Genomic DNA, 19,161 nt, shown 5'->3' with positions numbered 1-19,161 from the left:
TTTCAATTTTATTGTACCAAAGGAGTATCTATGTCTGACTGTTATAAGAAAGTTTTTTCCACAGTGGAAAGAAGTGAAGCAATATGAATTTCAGAAAAGGCCTGCTCTGACATCAGCACTAACAGCATTATTGGAGACTTACAAAGAAACCATTAAAAACATTCTGTCCTTCTCCAACAACAAACAACAGTCACTGATGTTGTAAAAAGAGGGGGGGGGGGAAGGAAAAGAAAAAACTGAGCTTAACAATTCATTAAAATATTTCAGAAAGCACAAAAGGATTTCACACACTTTTTGTAGGCTGTGCATACTAAGTATTCATTTAATTTTAAACCACATTATGACGTAATTTTATGAAAATTGACAACAAATGCCTCCATAATAGCAAACATACCAACGTCATCTGCATCAGGAGTCCTGGCTGGCAGCTTCTGAAGGGCCCCTTTGCCATCTGTCCTCTGTGCTGAGCTGCTGCCTTGAGGCTGCTGCTGGTCCTCATCTTCAGCAACAAATGAAATTACACCTAAAACAAATAGGTACCAGGTGTTTTATTAGCCAGGAATTAGCTTCACAAAAACAGACTGCCAGACATGCACAACTATTTCCTCTGTTCAAAACTAATACAAAATGAAGTAAAGCTTCCATTCCAGGTGTCAGCCATCCAATTAGAATTTATGATATTAAAAAATATCTCTTGAGTAAGTGCAAGGAAATTAACCAATTTTTGTCCCCAAAGAGCTCTTCTACTTGCCTGAAGAGATCCATAATGGGCACCTGAAAAAGATCAGTAGTAGGAAACACAATACAAACAAGGACTTCATTAAAGTTACAAAATCTGGTGATCACTAATTGTATCTTTTTCCCAGCTCAATTTTCTGTGCACAATCTTGATTGTTTCTGTTATTTCTTTTTAAATCATAGTGTCTCATTCTAGTGACATAAGAGAATAACTCTAATACTTAAAATATTCCTGGGATACATTTTTGTATTGCGTGTTAAATTATAATCAAACGTGACAAGAAGATAAAATACAGAGACTATAAACCCTGGATTTATAAGTTGCCAGATCTCTATTTAATAACATAAAATCTAGTATGTACAGAGTACCTTTAAATAACATTAATGTTATTCTGGAAGATTTTATATACTGGCTTCCATTAGCATATTTTCATTTCGTCCATTTCTTGCCTCTGTCTAAGAATTTTAGATCTACAGAAACTTTTGGAAATACCAAATAGCATTCTACCTGCATCTAAATTATTTTCCTTCAATATTTGAATACATTGTGGAGAGTTTCTAAGCCAAAATAAATACATTTTACATGTTTAATTCTTGCTCCATATAAAATCTGAGGAGGTGACATTTTATGCTATTATATAGTAAGAGAAGTTCTCATTTGTGATTATTAGAATTTTTGTGACACATATCCAAAGGTGATTTTGTTCATTGTGTCTTACCAAGGACTTGAGAAAACTATTATTAATGGAACTTGTAAAATTTGAAATGGGGAATTCTTATGAGAATCCAAGACAACTTGGTTTGAAAATACCTACATCTAATGGAATCCTTTGTTTCTGCAGCTTTGAGTGAGGTAGAGGTGAGACATGAAAAACACTGACCAACTATCCCTACTAAGAAGGATTATTTTAAATAACTATAAGGAAGAATGTCTTTTTCTTTGAGACAGCAACTGAGAAGCACAGGTATAAAACAGTGAAGTTAAAAACAAAATAGAAAAAAAATGGAAATAGGTTTCAATCCAGAGGAAAAATACAATATATAACTTCAAACTTAAAAAAAAATTAGAATCCCAAATTTTCTTTCATTAAGAAAACTCTACTTAAATACAAATAAACTAAACTAAATTAAAACAAACCTAAATAATTTCAAATTAAAAATTTTTTAAAACTACTAAAATTACTCACAGTAATTAAGTCAGAATTTGGCTCCAAAGAGGAAGAGGAGTGACTGCAATTTCAGGAAATTACCATTTTTTTGGTTTTTTTTAATCTTAAAGACAAGATAGATGTGCAAGAAGAATAAAAAATAAAACCAATATGAAAAGGATAAAGAAGACAGAAGAAAATGCTCAAGCTATATAAATCTTGATGTAAGGGAACACATGGAATGGCACTAATAGGTAATGGATCATAGAATAAATGACTAATTAATGATTAATGACCATAGAATTCTGACTAATTAATCTGATTTTATGTATCAATATAAAATCCTAGTATTATTTTGGTCTATTGAATCACAATATTAGGGAGAAGCAAAGTGTAAGAGAGAATTCATTAATTTTAAATACCAATCCTTGCCATCAATATGCTTAAAAGTTATCAACAATTAGAATAAAATTCATAAAAATATGCAAAATTATACCTTTGAAGTTGATCAAAAAGTCTTGGCTAAATGCTAATCAATACATTTATAAATTCTATCAAATTCTTACATTAAAAAATATTTTCTTACACTTAATTTTAAAATTTTAGTAATTTTTCCTTATAGCCATTCCTTCCAGTGACCATGGAGGATTTTCTTTACCAATTTTCTGTATTTCAGAATCACAAATTATCCATATGTGAGCGTGGGAGAAAGAGGGACAGAACAGGAGCAATTTAAGTAATGAGATTGTAAAACAAAGACTGGGTTTTGTTCTCTGCACAAAATGTGGCCTCAAAAGCATCAAAATAATTTGCTTAAGCACTTCAATAATTAATTTTTGTTTGCAGCAAATATTGGAATGCTTGAAAAGTTCCAAAAGAATAAATTACTCAAGAATATTTCAAGAGCTATGAAAGGAACTATGGTAACTGAAAACTACTTGTGCTGATAATCCACAAATTGCATTATCAAAAAATCAGTGGAGAATTGCAGAATAAGTGCTGACACTCCATTTTCCTACTTCATGAAAACCAGAGCTCAAACAAACAGAGTTTATAACAATGAGGTTATAATCTCGATCAATAAAGGTGAATTAATGTGGTGAATACAGATCTCTGCAAGGCTCTCAATTAAATCTGTCAAAGTATTTCCAGAAAAAATAATGAGTTTTACTGCAGATGGTATACAATTTGTAACTCAGTTTATGTGCTTAATCTTAAAATATTCATAAATTGTCTTTTGTAATTTTCACAGGCACCAAAGTATCTACTACGGGCTCAAAGCTATTTGAATATTTTATTTATTAATTAGGGGAAAATAAAAAGAAATCATTGCTGGAAAGAACTGCAAATAACAACAGAAAAAAGTGTATTAATTTCATGTCAAATCTAAAATGCAAAATCCTTATCAGTGAAGACAGTATAAAGTATGATCTGCATGACTTGAGTCTATAAATTAAGGCAGAACATTTTCCTAGGAAGAATTCCTAATTAGAATGCTCTCCTGGTTTGGGAGTAAATGGTGCAATCCACTGACCCTTATTGGATTCCTAAGATAGCAGATGATACACAAATATATTAATTTATTTAAATTATGGGCTACAAAAATATTCCTGTCAAGAGATATTTTGCAGGATAGGAAAAAGAATTTTATACAATGAAGAGTAATAAAAAGTACTTTGTGCTCTATGAAGTCATAAATAATACATTGGAAATGTGCAGAAATGCTGCTTTAAAAATGACAGATTTCAAATAAATACAAAAAGCAATTTTACATTTTTCATGTGGTTCTGCTGAGCTTGGCTCCTCTGCTTTTAAAGAGGTTTGACACAGAAAGTTCTGGCCTTCTGGCTGTGAATGCAGAGTCATCTTACAGAATTTTTACTTATCAGTGTATCTCACTTTTCAATATTGGTGCTACAAAACAACAGATAAATTATAATCTTTTCATGCACAACAGTCCTCAATGTTTGGATTTTTTTGTTTTGGGGTTTTTTTAATATCCAATTGCTCAGTTCTGACTTCTCTGTCACACATTACACAACAGTGTAACTTGCCAAAATATCATGGCTGACAGTTTTTAAAGCATACATTCAAGACCAAACCAGATTTCACCTCCTTCCCAGATACAATTCCCACCAATTCAACTGGCCACAGAATTATGCCATCATCATCTGGTTTAGAAAACAAGACTCCTTAGCTGTTCTTTTGCATATATATAAGATACTAAATTTGCATATATGATCCTAAAATTGTAAAAGCAATGATACAAGTATTTCTGTAATTCTACTGAAAATTAAGAATTAAAATTTACACAAATTGAGTGTTATATTTTTGCTGACACATCACTGATTTAAAAGCTTTCTTAGTCAAAACATCATTGCACATTTTCTAGGTTTACTAGCCAATGTTGGAACATTTTATACAACTACAGTTCAAATATTAATACCAAAGGCTTGCTTTCTATTGCTTCAGAGAAGATGTATCCCTTTAAAAGGAGGCAGGCTGTTTTATTTCTCAATGAAATTGTAATTACAACACCCCATGTTAGACTGACTCATTGGCTATATTCTACACACCCCTTGTATCCATGAATACAATTATGAAAGCAAGAAGTGCTCAGTGCTTTCCTGTGTATAACTTAAATGGGATATTTGAAAGATACATAGTGTGCATGATTACTTTCTGCTGCAGAGAGATAAAAGTCCACAATATCCCAATATTTTAACTGGAAAAACACCCCAGAAGGCTATATGGCCACAGAATTCATCACACAAATCTGAAAAGATATAGAAACATTTGGCTTGTGGTTTAAATATACCAACATTAACTTAATAAGGTCTCGGGAGTGGGAAGAGGGGTTTTTATTTTTCCTAGTTTTTTTTCTGGCCGATGAAATCTATGTACAGTTGCTTCCACAGAAAAGTTCCACAAAAGAGATAAGATAAATTAACAAGATGAGTGTAATTTATGTAGCTATTCGGCCAATTTTTTGTTCTTGTAGTTTTTCTATTGACAAAAAAAAAAAAAAGGATATTTACTGTAGATTAGTACAAAACTTTATAATCTTTATTTTCCTAGGGAAATTTCTGTGATAAGACATATAAATCCTAAGGAGTTTCTGTAAGTCCTACTTGTTGGTATATTATGATTAAATTAATTTCTCCCTACAACAAAAAATGAGAATAAGCTTTAAGACTCATACCAAGGAGAAATGAGCAAGTGGCAAGTCCTGCTATCAACTATCAATGATATTTTGCTTTGTAGCATTTAATAAAGAGGTGAATTGTTTTGTTTATAATGCTCACTGCCTTTTCTTGATGTGACAATAAATCCAGAATATGGAAGGGCACAGGAGTCTGCAGCTCCTACTGGATGGATGGATGGATGGACGGACGGACGGACAGATGGATGGATGGATGGATGGATGGATGGAAAAAATATTGTGATCCAGCAGAGCCATTCACAATAATCAAGCAACCAGAAGAGCTCCAAGCTTTGTCTTTCCCCCCACTGAATTATTCTCAGTTTGTCAGGGTGATGTGGGTGAAGAGGAAGTGCTCAAGGCGAACAGGCAGATGCTGGAAATACAGCTTAGGCTACAAGAAACTACAAAGATCATCTTTCTCCCTCATGGGTTTTTATGATTCCATTGAAATTATAGTGATCAGTACATCAATACGCAGAATTCCAGAAAAGAATTCTTTTTTTTTCTTAATGCCAGTGTCAAAGAGATAATAATGATAAACAAATTCAATCAACTCATTTACAGGCCAGAATGTATTGGCATCACCTTCACCACCTCAAAACTGTCCTACAGCTGCATCTGATAGGCCTGGAAATAATATTAAATATTAATTATTAAAAATAATATTATTTAAAGGCCTGGAACATGCTGCCTGTTTTTCCTCAATTCAAGTTTCTAAGCAGCATGGAAAAAGCACTGCCTACTACACATAGATTCAGTTAAAAAATTAGTGAAAGGTGAGACATGAAGTTAGAAAGCTCCTTTCCAAATGCTAGGGGGTTTTATGAATAAAAGGGCGCTGACTATGAAAGGTTTGTGGGTTTTTTGCACAAGAAATATTCAAGTATTATAAGTTTTCCTGTATTCTGGAAAAATTCTGGTCTATTCTGTGGAAAGCAGAAATAAAAATTTGATAAAATATAAAGCAATCTGTAGAAGATGCTTTCTCAAACCTGAAGAAAATTGCTCAATTACTCAGAAAACAGACTGCTGAAGAATTTTATGTAGTGACAGAATCTTGTTTGAGGTGTTTATTTGCTATTATTTCTGTGTTAAAGCTGTCACACACCTAAAAACTAGCTGAAGCATGTAATATTAGCACTCTATTGGAATGCTTCCAAATGGGCTTTAGAAAATAACTGGGCCCATTTTTAGCTTAGCAACCATAAAACAGCAAGACAGAAAGCAAAAGCAGCATAATTTTGCAGCTATATAATTTTGGAAATAAAAGGACTTTGAAAGTAAATGAAAAATGCAAACCATTTGCTCAGTACAACTTACATGGCAAAAGTTCTTTCATTAGAATTTATTTTAATATGAAAAAACAGTATTGGAACATCAAGATTACAAAGTTTTACAATCACAAGTAAGGAAGTTCTGGATTGAAATTATTCATCTAGGACAGAGTCCTCAGCTAGGCATCAAAATAGTTGTTCTTTTTTCCTTGCAGGATAAAATTGACTCCCTCCGCAGATAGCTTTGGAGCACTGTTTTTTATTTTGTTATTCCAACTGTTCACCCCATGGATTATTTTCCTCCTTCTAAACAAATTCACCAGACTGAATAAAGAATACCTTTTTTTAAAGGGGGGAGGTGGGGCATGGAGAAGTGTTTAAATTATACTTTTCTTGTAGTGTCTTGAACCTGGAAAGGATTAAGATTCCTGAGTATTGCCTAATTCCTACTTGAATCACCTACATCTAATATGTGACTCTCAAGATTCAGGCTGGCTGTTGAAATATCCTGAAAGCCAAAAATCCAAAAATGCATTCATATATATTTTATATATTTTATATATATATATATATATATATATATTACACATATATATTTATACACACACATATACATATACACACACATATACATATACATATACATATACATATACATATACATATACATATACATATACATGTACATATTATTTTTTTAAATCTTTGAAATTGAAGTTTCTCAGGGCCTGGAAACTCTGCTCTGGAGAACAAATATGACTTGCCAGCCTTGCAGAGTCTGATGCAGAGAGACTCCCATTCTCCTTGAAGCACAAAAAAGCACTTCTAACACGTTACCTTAGGTAGGACACTTGGTAGTGAGGTTTACATCAAACCTAACATCAGACACAAAATCAGCTGCTGCTTTTCACACCTGTGACAGGGCCTCTCTTCCCTCCACCCCTCTCCTGCTACAGCAGCTGAATGATTAGAGAGTGAGCACGGATTTCTGTGAGAGAGCCAAACCTGTCTCTGTTCCAGGGGAAGAATGAACATGATTTCCTGAGGTGGTGATTAAAGCAAGCCCTGAGCCAGGGGGTGGATTGCAGATAACTTGGCCCTGTCCTTTTCAAAGGATAACTTTACCCTTCTATCAAGTTATTTTAAAGTGTAAAATAAATGAAGTTTTCTGATAAGAAGGGCAGATGTGGCTTCCCAGCATTTGAACCAGCAACTTTTTGTTGGGTTAGAGAAACTGACTGTTCTCTCTTTTTTCACTCAGTGAACATATAATACTTCAAAACATAATGGAAACCATTGTGATAGAAGTCAAGGGAAGGAGAGAACATTGGAGATGTAGATCTGAACATGCCATCTATGTCCCTTTGAAGGCATGGCTTTTATCACCTGGTATTAATTTGCTCTCTTATAGATCCCTTGGAGCCTCTTCTACTAAAACTTTCATTATATATAAAAGAACTGGGGATTTTCTAAGTCAGAAGAAGAGACTACTCCTAAATCTTTAATGCTTTAAAAAAAGCCATGTTTAAATATAGTACATCCTCAATATTTCCTGGTGCACATTTTTGATGGTTACAATTTGATTGAAAGCTGATTCCTATTCATGAAGCATGATTTTTTTACAGGGCTACAGATCAGGGCACTGAAATCTTCCTATGGCACTAGACCAAGCCTTTTTACAGGTATTAATTTCTTTTCATAAGTCACTTGTGAATTGAGATGGCATTATTAGTTAGGTTTTACATATCAGGTACTGCAAACAAAATGGGCAAAGGAGCAAAGTAGTTTGACATCCTCAGAGACAAGATTTAATAGCCTTTTAATGCTAAGAAAACAGCTGTCATTAATCTCAATTGTCCAAGAATGGAGCAGAATCAAGTGCTTGGAGTTAGGAACCCACAAATTTGAAACTACACACACTAAGCATTTTCTATTGAGAGATTAATCCATTATTGGGAAGTTCAAATCTTTCCCTGAGTGCTACTCAGTTCCTTCAGAATGGTCTCCTCTGTTTCCGTAATTCCCTCCCAAACACCTTTGTACTTTTCTCTGCTGAGAGTTACTACAGTAGTTACCCTACAGGGAAGGCAAAGATTGATTGTGCAGTTTCATTCTCAAATCCAGGCTTTTCACATTATGAGCTAAATAATGAGCACCATAGAATTTTAGAACCATTACCAAACATATAAAAATTATGAAATCTGAATTGTTATTAAAAAAGAAAATCAGGAAAAACATTAATGATGGGATGCTGAAATTGGTTAAAAATATCCAGAGTTTTGCTATTGTATCATAAAAATACCGTTATAAACATGGATGGATGCAAATTATGAACAAATTATTTTAGATCTCCCTAGCCTCCACATATGTCAAAGAGAGAACCAAGTTCACTGAATTATATTTATGTGCTCTTGCCTTGTGGTCAACAGACTGAACATTAATTAAGGGAAAAATCAAATTCTGGTGTCTGCCTTTACATCTTTGGTTGTAGTAGTGCTAAAATATCTAAAGGGATTAAACAGGTTTTGGAAAATTAAATTTAGATTTACGAACCTGGTGATAATTCAAAAACCATTACTTCCTATTTAGTCAATTTTCATGAGACCAATTAAATACATAAAGTTGTTCATATGCTGGCATTTTTGAAGAACCTGACCACACATTTAGCAGTAAGATACCTTTAAAAATAAAAATATGAGCCAGCTTAAAAACCTGAATCACCAGTAATGACAACCTTACTTCCAGAAGACAGATTATGCAGAAAAGATGCAAGCATTAGGTGTAAGGAGATTTAACCTGCTAATTTATAGGGATATTTTATATATTTAAGCTCTAAATAGTACCTTGAAAGACTCCTCGTCTGCAGGGAGATATACTCAAGGTGTAAGCAGCAGTGTCCTCTGGGTTGACAGCCACATCAGGGGCACCACTCAGCATTGAGAGATTGGAATACACCTGGGGAGGACAAATCACAGAGAGGAAAACTCATCAAAAGCAAGGAACTATTGCAAGAACACCATAGAGACAATATCCATTCTACCTGCTTTGGAGAGTAGAATAGAAAATGTGGTATCAGAAGTCCTAAATTTTATGCAAATGAAAGAATAACACTATAAGAGAAATGTTGGTGTATAGAGATGATATCAAGCACAGATTTTGAAGTCATTGCTCAACATGATCAAAAACATATTGCTTAGACCACAGAACTGCTTACATATGCAGGGATTTGCACAGTTAGGCCCTTAATATTTTACATACATTTTTGTTTGAAAAATAACAAAGAGATTCAGCAGTACTGATCCATCTAAATAGACAGAACAAAGGAAAATCTGAAGTGTCATTCTAACATCATTTGCTAGACCTCAAGTGATATTGAACTGTGCTTTTTGATATGTCACATTTTGTAAATGACAAATACACATGGCATGCATGGTAACTCTCAGGGCAATGGAGAGACCAATAGAATTTTCACATGCAGAAATTTTGATTTTGCAAACTGTAAAGCACATTGGGAGAATATAGGGTGAGTATTTTTTAATTGCATCTCATTTCCTTCTCTCTTGTACAGAGTTGCTACAGAGGAATTCTCTGAGCAGCTGCTCATGGTGATGCCTTAGGATTTTAGCTTTTATATTTTTCAAATCCTGTACTGCATTAGTATATGACTCTAAACTCTATATAGTGTTAGTTAACTGTCTTCACTTTTGGTCAGACAAAACAATCCTTCTAGGCCTGAAAATCAAGGACCCCCTACTCCCTCAGGCCTTGAAAAGTAGAAAAAAAGGGAATTGGAGGGGGACAAACTGGGGGAATATGATTGATTACCTGAGGCTGTAATGGAAGGGTTAACCCCTGGTGTGTAAATGGACCAAACTTGTATCTGTCCGAGGAGCTCATGACCATGGTTCATTTTGGGTGTAGCCCCTTGGGGAGGCTTTGTCTGCCCTTAATGCACCTGAAGACCCTTCATTAAACATATCTGCTTTTATTCTCTTAATCCTGCCTGGCCTCTGTTTTTAGGTAAGCCAGGAAAAGGCAACAATGAAAAAGGTGTTCAGGTCTGAGGCATCCCTGGGCAGAGCTGGCCTGCCAGCATCCAAGTGGAAACCTGAATTCTGCAAAGATTTCTTTTGCACCACTAATAGCATTAGATGCACATTCATTCTTAAAGTAAATATTTTTTCTTATTATTTTCTGTAGAAAAGAAGCATATTCCTAAATCATCTTTTCTTCTGATACAGACAATCATTGCCTAAAACACATTCTCTCTCTGTGGTATTTATGTTACTGTAATTCTTTTATCAGGTGCTGGTTCTTCTAAATCCAGAATTTCTATTCCAAGTAACAGATTTAAAAAGCCTGTAAAGCAACAGACTTCCTCTTCCCCAATAAATTTACATTTCAAACTGGATAATAAAAGTCCAGCAACCAGAAAGAATAGGAAGAGACTACTTGGCAAGAGGAAAAAAAAGGCTAAAAAACAGACAGATGAAAAGACTTGTTGAATTGGCACTTGGAGAAAAATAACTGGAAAAAAAATCTTTAAGTTGTCAACAAAGAGCAAACACAGAAGAGGTGGGGCTGTTACACACTGAAGAGGGGGAAGATTTATTTATTAACATATAAACAATAAATTAGTCACACTTCTACATTTATGGACTTTTCCATTTCAGTTTACAATGAATGTACACAAGAGTGGAGGATAAGTACCTAAAAATACAACTAGGATAATAATAATGACAGCAAATTACTAGGGATAGAAATAAGATTAGTTGAAATGAGATTTCTATTTAAGGAAAAAGCAACATGGAGACAGAAACAGAAGTAGGATAAATGTGATTCATTTAAATTGGATAAAAAGCAGAAGGGTAGAGTAATTCAGTTTTTATCAAAGACTGGACATACCAAATAAGTTTCTACCAAAAGATTTCAAAGTAAAAGGAACACTACTGGTATGGCTGACTATAATAAACATGAAATGCCTCTGGATTGCTGATTAGTAAATATGGACCAGAAGTTTGATTTTCAGTCATTCATGAGAAATTCTGGACACTTTTTCAGAGTAGTGAACTAACAGAAGCTAATTTTAAAATGAAATTTTTAATCTTAAGAAAGCAACTGTATAACCAGATAGGAAAGGGTCGTGTATAAGCAATGAAATTTGTCAGTACACACATGGCCTCTGTTTCAGTGCTTGAATCCAGATTCTGTACCAAGAGAAATGAAAAAGTTCTCCCTTCCCTGTCCTGCATCAGATTAAAACTTTTAGAATCAGATGCTCACTAAAACTTGTACATAACTGATGCTGACCTCAGTCTGCTGTCACCTTTCCAGCTGCAGTCATTAAACTCAAATTCCTCAAGCTGCTCACTATTCCAGAGCTATAACACAAATATTCACCATCTGATTGAGGAATCACCCCCATTCATTTACCAACCCTATCTGTCTCCGTTATTTAAGTTACTCACACCTCAGCCAATCTCCAAGCAGTGGTCACAGCAATTCAGTCTCCTGCTTCCAACCTCCTGAGAAGGTTTATGGTTGTCACAAACCATACCTCACTCACCAGGTACCTCTCATGTGTTCCATAAACAGAGCTTTGTCTTGCTCCAATGGCCACGTGATTTATCAGCTCTGTTACTGACACTTATTAAAATTATCAACTTCAAATGACAAATTGATACTAAAAGTGCATGCCCAAGCTTGCCCATGCACACAGGCAATTTATCCTAATATCAGAATTCATACCGAGACTCATTCTCATTTGTTCACAGACATTTGGGATTCTAATATGGCAGAATGTTGCATAACATGTCTCTGCTAACTGCAGGTTTATTACAGAATAACAATACATCCAGGAATACTCCGAAAGTGAAAAAGTTGGAGAATTTAAAAGTACACATAGGGGAAAGTCCAGAAATAGCAGATTTCTAGAACAATAAGTAGAAGCAGAGATTTTCTAAGTTTAGAGGGAAGCTTTGAGTGAAGCAATGGAAGAATTTATAGAGAATAAGCTTTAATTTAACTTCATTCTGAATATCAGAGAGAGAGAGCTATTTCTTATTAAAATACATTTTTATGAGGATTATATGCAAGAACAGGACACAGTTTTAGTCACAGATGTAGCATTAAATAACCTTATATCCTATAATAATCTACAACACTGTGTTCCTGAAGGTACCTTAATATGCCTAACAAAATCTTCTATGGATCACTACTGTTAGGCAAATACATTTTGGAAGAAGAAAATGGGGCATAAATTGGGGTGCTTTTATCAACAACATAAATAATATTGATGTACAAGCTATTTAAAATTAGTCAAGATATGGAATTACTTCTTCCAATTAGTGGGAGAGGCAGTTTGTCAGTTTCTGCCCTGATGTGCAACCAGGGAACGATGAACAATTACAGGCAGATTAACCAGAACCCACACCAAGGGTGGGGCTGCAGAGATATGTACTTACACACAGTATCTGTACTGACAGAAACGGGCAGATCCGCAGATAAACACTGAGGAACACACAAAATTTATCAGGCATAAATAATTGCATAAATAATAAATAGTTTCTTAAAATATGTTACATCATTATCACTCAGGAAACTAGAAGTGCAAATAACTCACTGAAGCCAAAATGTAAATTATTATTAAAGTAATCATTGTGACCCTGCACAAGATTTGCTCAAATCAATCCACACCCAAGGATTTGCTTTTTAAATTATAGTATTCTCCATTTTCTTATATATCAAGTCATTATTTACGCACAGCATGAAAGTATAAATGTATAAAATGCTGCAATTTAAAACTAATTTATCAGCCACTGGTTTGAAAACTCATTCTGCAGAACTGTAATATGGCTATTTAACATAAACAGAAATGGAAAACCAAACTTCATAATTACACTAACTTTTTCCAGAGCTGAATAACCAAAGAAGTATAGCTCCAAAAACTTCAAGGCAAAGTGATGAATGGATGTAAGACCATAATTAAATATATTTAAACTCCATTTTGTCTTAGTGTAACAAAGTTAGACAGTAATATATTCAAGGTTTCCATTTGAAAATTGTTTCTCAGGTCTGTTCAACAATATTGAGAGGCTCTACTTAGCAAAAAGTTAATGCTCTTTGACCCTAGGCCAGAACCCAATCTGTAGGAGTCTCTGATCAATCTGACAACCAGACTCTTCACAAAACTCTCAAGAATGGCAGTTTTCCAAAACAAGTCCCCATTGCTTTCCCTCATCCACCTTTCAGTGCAAACTTTCCAAATTTCTGAGCCACTAGGAACTCATTTAATTCTTGCAATCACTCTTATTTTGCCACCAGCATGTTATCACGCTGAAGTGAAACATCTTTGCATTGCACTGAGGATATTCCCCAAATAATTCCTGCCTGTTGAGCAGCAATCTGGAGTTCTACATAATGAAAAATGCTACATAAAATCCAGACTTGTTCCTAAACCAGGCCACCTGTCAAGACCACTAACTCAATTTCAAGAAACAAATTTGACATAAGACCTCACAATTGATCTAGAAATTTCACAACAAGCTATCAAAGAACACCTGGCAACAACTACAGTTATTCTTAAATTCTGTAGGCCTTTGAACCATTCATTATTGTTAAGAAGACTGCCTTTTCTTTAGTGAAAAGAATCCTGTTGCAGAAATTCTAGTAGATACAGTGGAAGCCAAAGGAATTGAAATTGAAAGGACAGATAAAAATTGAAGCATTATGGAATACACAGATCCACTTGTTGTTAAAGAATATAAACTTAACCTTGAACAACCAGGTTACTGCACTTGCACAGAATTTATTCTCAGAAAATCTCAGATACATTACCAAACAAGAGTTAGGCTGAACAGGGAAGCCCCTCATTAAAGGTTTATGGTACATAATTTTATTAATGTGAAGCATTTTTCACAAATACCTAACCTTCATAACATTGTATTGGTCACATTGTAAAAACCCAAAATGGATACATAGAGAATAGACATAAACAGACTGAAAAGCTGTGGACTTAATTATTTTCATTATGTACTTATTCTACAATTTTGTAAAATATAAGTAGTTTGTATAACCTAATGCCTGAAAGGTAATTTAACTGGATCTTGAGATTCCTCTGGAGAGTTTACTTTAATAACATTATTTTGAATAGCAATGAGAAAAACAGTTGCACAGTTTTGTATTTTTATTGCAAAACCATGCCTTGAAAGAATTAGGCATCTTTATAGCTAAAGTTTTTATCAGAATTCATAGCTTTTAAAAGCTATAAATTTTTTTAAAGTTTTTAAAGAATTTATAGCTAAAGTTTCTATCAAACGTATCATTAGAAGGAGCCACCAACACATCAGACAATTATTTATATCCAGTTGACAAAGATTTATATAAATAAACAAGAAAATTGCATTTAAGATTTTGTCATGAGACTGAGAGATTGGATTTTCATAAAAATGCTTTACACTTCCTCCTCTTCTCGAAGGATTTAAATGTAATTTTACAGACTCAAAAATCCATTTACACTGCAGTCACTTACCTTCTATTAATTCATCATCAGAGAAAGATGTGCTCTCTGGCTGATGTTATATATGCACAAAATCTTTATGAATTCTGTTGTGATTTTTTTTTTCCATATGCATAAGTTAATCATAGGGAAGACTATTTGTTGTAAGATCCCCTAGAACCAACCACGAAGAGCACAGTGGCAGCACTTCCCTAAGGAACTACACATCAATCAGTAAAAAAGAATTCATAAACCCATTCATATCTTTCAAGGGAATTTATGGAAATTGCCTTTTTAATCACGGAAAGCTTTGTGAGCACTGAAAGTGTTTTGCTTAGAAGTTTTAAATGTAGACGGATGGAGCCATGCACATGACCTCCCCTGAACTGCAAAGGCACTTCTTCCCTCCCCAGCTCTAGAGCCACACTAATGGTTGCACAGACAATCAAACCACAGATATAAAAATTATTGCTGCCCCAGACACAAACCCACTGTATATGATTAAAAAGGAAAAAAAAAATTATTCAGCTGGAAGAGGACTGTTTTTCTGCAATAAAGGCAAGGATTATTTCCTTCTTCCTTCCAGACTTAAATTTCATTTTAAATAGTCACTTTTGCAGTAGTAGCCTCATTTTGGCTCAGGCTATTAGAAAAACACAGCAAATATGAGAAACAGAGTAGCATATATACAACATTATTTTTTTTAATGAAATGAGGTTTTTTGTTAAGTTTACAGTTTAATATATTCAGTTATTAAAATGAAATAGTGAGGCTAAATTTAGACCTCCAAGGAAAAATTAACCAAGTATTAGTTCAGCTAAATTACTTGTTGCTAAGTATTCATCTTGCAGTAAATTGTTTATGGACATGCCTGTAAATTATTATGTTTGTCAGCTACTGGCACATCTCATACCATTCTTGATAAAGGTTGAGGTTTATTACTTCAGTAAATGAAATTGTTGTAGTTTTTTTTTTTTTTTTAATATCATGTGTGTCCCAGTTAATCTCTGAGAAATTACTCCATATGGTGGAGATACTCCAGCAATGCCAGGTGTATGGGGCATATCAACCAACCAATCCAATAATGAAGATATTCATTAGCCAACAAAATTACAAAAGATCCCATGAAAAAAACATCCAAAATGATTACTTCTTGTATTATCTTTGCACTGTCTGCCAAGACTGACAATATGTCCTCTACCTAATCACCAACTTAGCTACAGCACAATACAGAAAACTGTCAAAGATGCTGGATTAAACAGGAGGAGTTATTGGGCTGCCAGGGGAAACACAAACAAAGCAAAACCAGTGCTCTGCTTCACCACAGACTACCCAGACATTACAGTAACCAGGCAGCATGGAATGAACAACAGCAACAAAATTAGAATAACTTCATTTTCCTGTTGCCCTTTGTGCTACATACATCTGAGTAAATAAAGCTTATTTGGCATTTCCAACAAGGCTGTGGGTCACAGTTCCCTCTTAGAGGAGGTTTTCTAAATTCCTTTAATAATTACAGATACCTGTGATCATGTTCTGGATTTAGTGATTAAATCCTAATTTACAGGCAGACTGTTTTGGAAATAAAAGCAAGCAAATGAACTTTGCTCACTCCAATAGCACAAGACACTACATGACATCTGCTGGAGAGTGCTGGAAGTGATTAATATTGTTTGCTTTGTGGAGGGGACAGCTTCCAGACTCCAGCAGGCTTTGTAACCCCATGTCTTCTCCAGCAATTCCAGCCCACCTTACTCCAAGTGTTCTGCAACTGCTCCTGGCTAAGAACCTTACATAGAGAAATGCATTATTCACACTGAGTAATTTATTATAAGCACACATGCATGAAACAGCTGACCTTACTGTTTCTCTCCTAAAGGTCCCAGAGCTAAAAGAGCACACACAGTTGGATTGTCAAGCAGTATTTCACAGAGATGAAAAAAGCACAAAACCCCTCCACATTACAAAACCAAATTTCAGGGCCCAGAGAACACCCTCAAGGAGATCAAAGTTCAGTCACACAGAGCTCACCTTGGAGTAGTTACAATTATCATAAATTCATTTAATGCAATATTTCTGAAAAATACATACAATTAATAATTTTAATGTATTCATTTTGAAGTTGGTTATTTCTGTACCTTTCACTTACGTTGGCACAAAAAAAAATTGAGTTCACACAAAAGAGGAAAGCAGAAAAAACAGTTCTGTTGCCAAAAACATTCACTTCTTCCAGAGATAAAAGTACAAATATATCAGAAATGCAAATGCATTCACATCTGAAAAACTAAACTGTTGAAAATAAAAATGTCAAAGCTGGTTATGGCCAAAAAATTCATTTCTTACTTTGTTTTGGGGATGATAATGAGTCAAAAAATAGGAATATGAACCTGGACCTTTCTGTGATGTACAAAGTTTACTAAATGTAGATTGACCTGTAAAAGTGGAAACCTGGAAAACTGGAGACCAGCAAAAAGACATCCAAGGAAGGATTTTCACATTGGCATGAATTATCATTACTTTATAGAACACTGCTGCTGGTATATACATGATCTCTCTTTATATCTTATGTTCAAATCATTACCTTTCAATTTGAATAAAGAAGCATTTGGACCTACTGGCACCAAGACAGAGAACAAAATGACTCATTTTGTTACAAAGCTAGTCAGATTTTATCTTCGGCATGTAATTGTCCCATTCTCAACCCTTTCACAGAAGAAAAACTAAATATATATATTTGCAGATGCTGACAATTGTTAGCTGGCACTCCCCTGCATTGCTTCAATAGATGAAGCCATCCTGGCAAACACTGTATGGCCGTAATATCTGGATGCTATCTACTTTAGATTTAAATGCCATGATAGAGTCACAAATATGGATTTTCATGAGCAAGATCCAAGATGTTCCTGCTCAGGAATTTCTCTGCAGCTGAGAGGAAAAGCAGAATTTCATCTTTGTTGCCCTAATTTATCTTCTGCCTCTGCTGGCATAGGTCATAGTGTCCAATACGTTAGTGCAGAAGGTGAGGAATGCTACAGAAATAGTTTTATCACTTCCATATTAAACATACAGACAAGAAAAATATTAGAAAAATTATGCTATTTCAGTACTAAAACAGTGCTTTTAAATAGGAAAGTGTGTTTGTCTAAACAGAGTTATAAAATATAGCTAATGGAAAGCATGAAAAATAATTATTATATTAATTAGTAAAAGTATGTTCTTGAGCAAGGAAATCAATAAAACTCTATTTCTTAAGAATTTTTATCAACCTCCTCAGTAACCATTGCCTTTCAACAACTCCACTGATTACCACTGAATTTTCTCTTTTATCAGCAAAGACACAAAGCATTCCCAACTTCCTCCAGCATTCCTGAAACAACAGCTGGTCAATAGACAGCAAATGGGCCAGGCCACTGGGCCATGAGAAATTCATGTATAGTGAGCTCATGCTGCAATCCTTCCCTTAGGAGGACAATAATTTTTGTCCTTTTCATGTAATATTCAATATTTTATGAAGATTTTAGGAACCCAGTAATTCTCAGGCCCCTTGTCTGATTTCAAAACTGATGGACTTGGCCACAGGTTTCAAATTGTTGGAGAAGGAAAAATTAGCAAATGAACAGAGAACAACTGTAGAAGTGTTGTTCCCTCAGACTGAAACATGAAGAAATCTTTTTTTCCCCATCAAGCACACAGTAAAATCATACATTATCTCATAGATTTTCTGACTATAAGCATATCCATATACTATGAACTATAGAAAATTTTCTCACGGACACATGAATTTTATTAGCGGATCTGCAATTGTAGTAATTGTTTCTACTGTAGTACATAATGTATCAGTCCTATTCAGAAAAATATTTTCATATTATTGCAAAACAATTACCTTGTATTTTAGCATCTTCTTGGTATAATTGTGCACCCATAGGATTTTATGAGCCACCTTTCCCACTTGGCACTCTATCACAATGCAGTCCTGAGGCAGAGGTTTCTTCCCTATTCCCTTAAGACTGAAGATGTTCTGAGTTCCAGCTGTAACATTTCTCAGAATAAGCCTTCCCTGTGACAAAGAAAGGAGAAAAAAGAAGTTTTTTCATTACTGTACAAGTCCCCTTTGGCTTCCCTTGTACTTTAATTTATTTATCTCAAATCTAGGTGACTCAGAGTGCTAACAAGAAAGGGTTCCTATTGACTTTCCTAGTTCTTTAATAAACCTATTGCTAAACAGAAAACTAAACCAGAGAAACAAAATCTTTTATTTTATTTTTTTCTAAACCATGAAATTCAACAACATAAAGTTTT

General features: G+C 34.4%; 1 protein-coding gene across 5 annotated transcripts in view; it reads right to left on the bottom strand.

The window, feature by feature from the left end:
* CFAP47 (cilia and flagella associated protein 47) overlaps window positions 1-19,161 on the bottom strand; it is a 274,906-nt gene that overhangs the window by 136,668 nt on the left and 119,077 nt on the right. For all 5 annotated transcript variants that reach the window (XR_012578854.1, XM_026791865.2, XM_074534560.1 and 2 more), the window contains 3 exons: window positions 18,746-18,919; window positions 9,209-9,320; window positions 395-523 (listed from right to left, as the gene is read on the bottom strand). Coding sequence is in view for 4 of the 5 variants with exons in the window: in XM_026791865.2 (XP_026647666.2) it covers window positions 395-523; window positions 9,209-9,320; window positions 18,746-18,919 (415 nt within the window). In the remaining variant the exon portion in view is untranslated. The remainder of the gene's footprint in view (window positions 1-394; window positions 524-9,208; window positions 9,321-18,745; window positions 18,920-19,161) is intronic.

The sequence above is a fragment of the Zonotrichia albicollis genome, chromosome 2 (assembly GCF_047830755.1).
Source record: "Zonotrichia albicollis isolate bZonAlb1 chromosome 2, bZonAlb1.hap1, whole genome shotgun sequence".
NCBI lineage: Eukaryota > Metazoa > Chordata > Aves > Passeriformes > Passerellidae > Zonotrichia > Zonotrichia albicollis.
The sequence above is the reverse complement of the archived record's forward strand: the minus strand, read 5'-3'. Positions and strand labels throughout refer to the sequence as shown.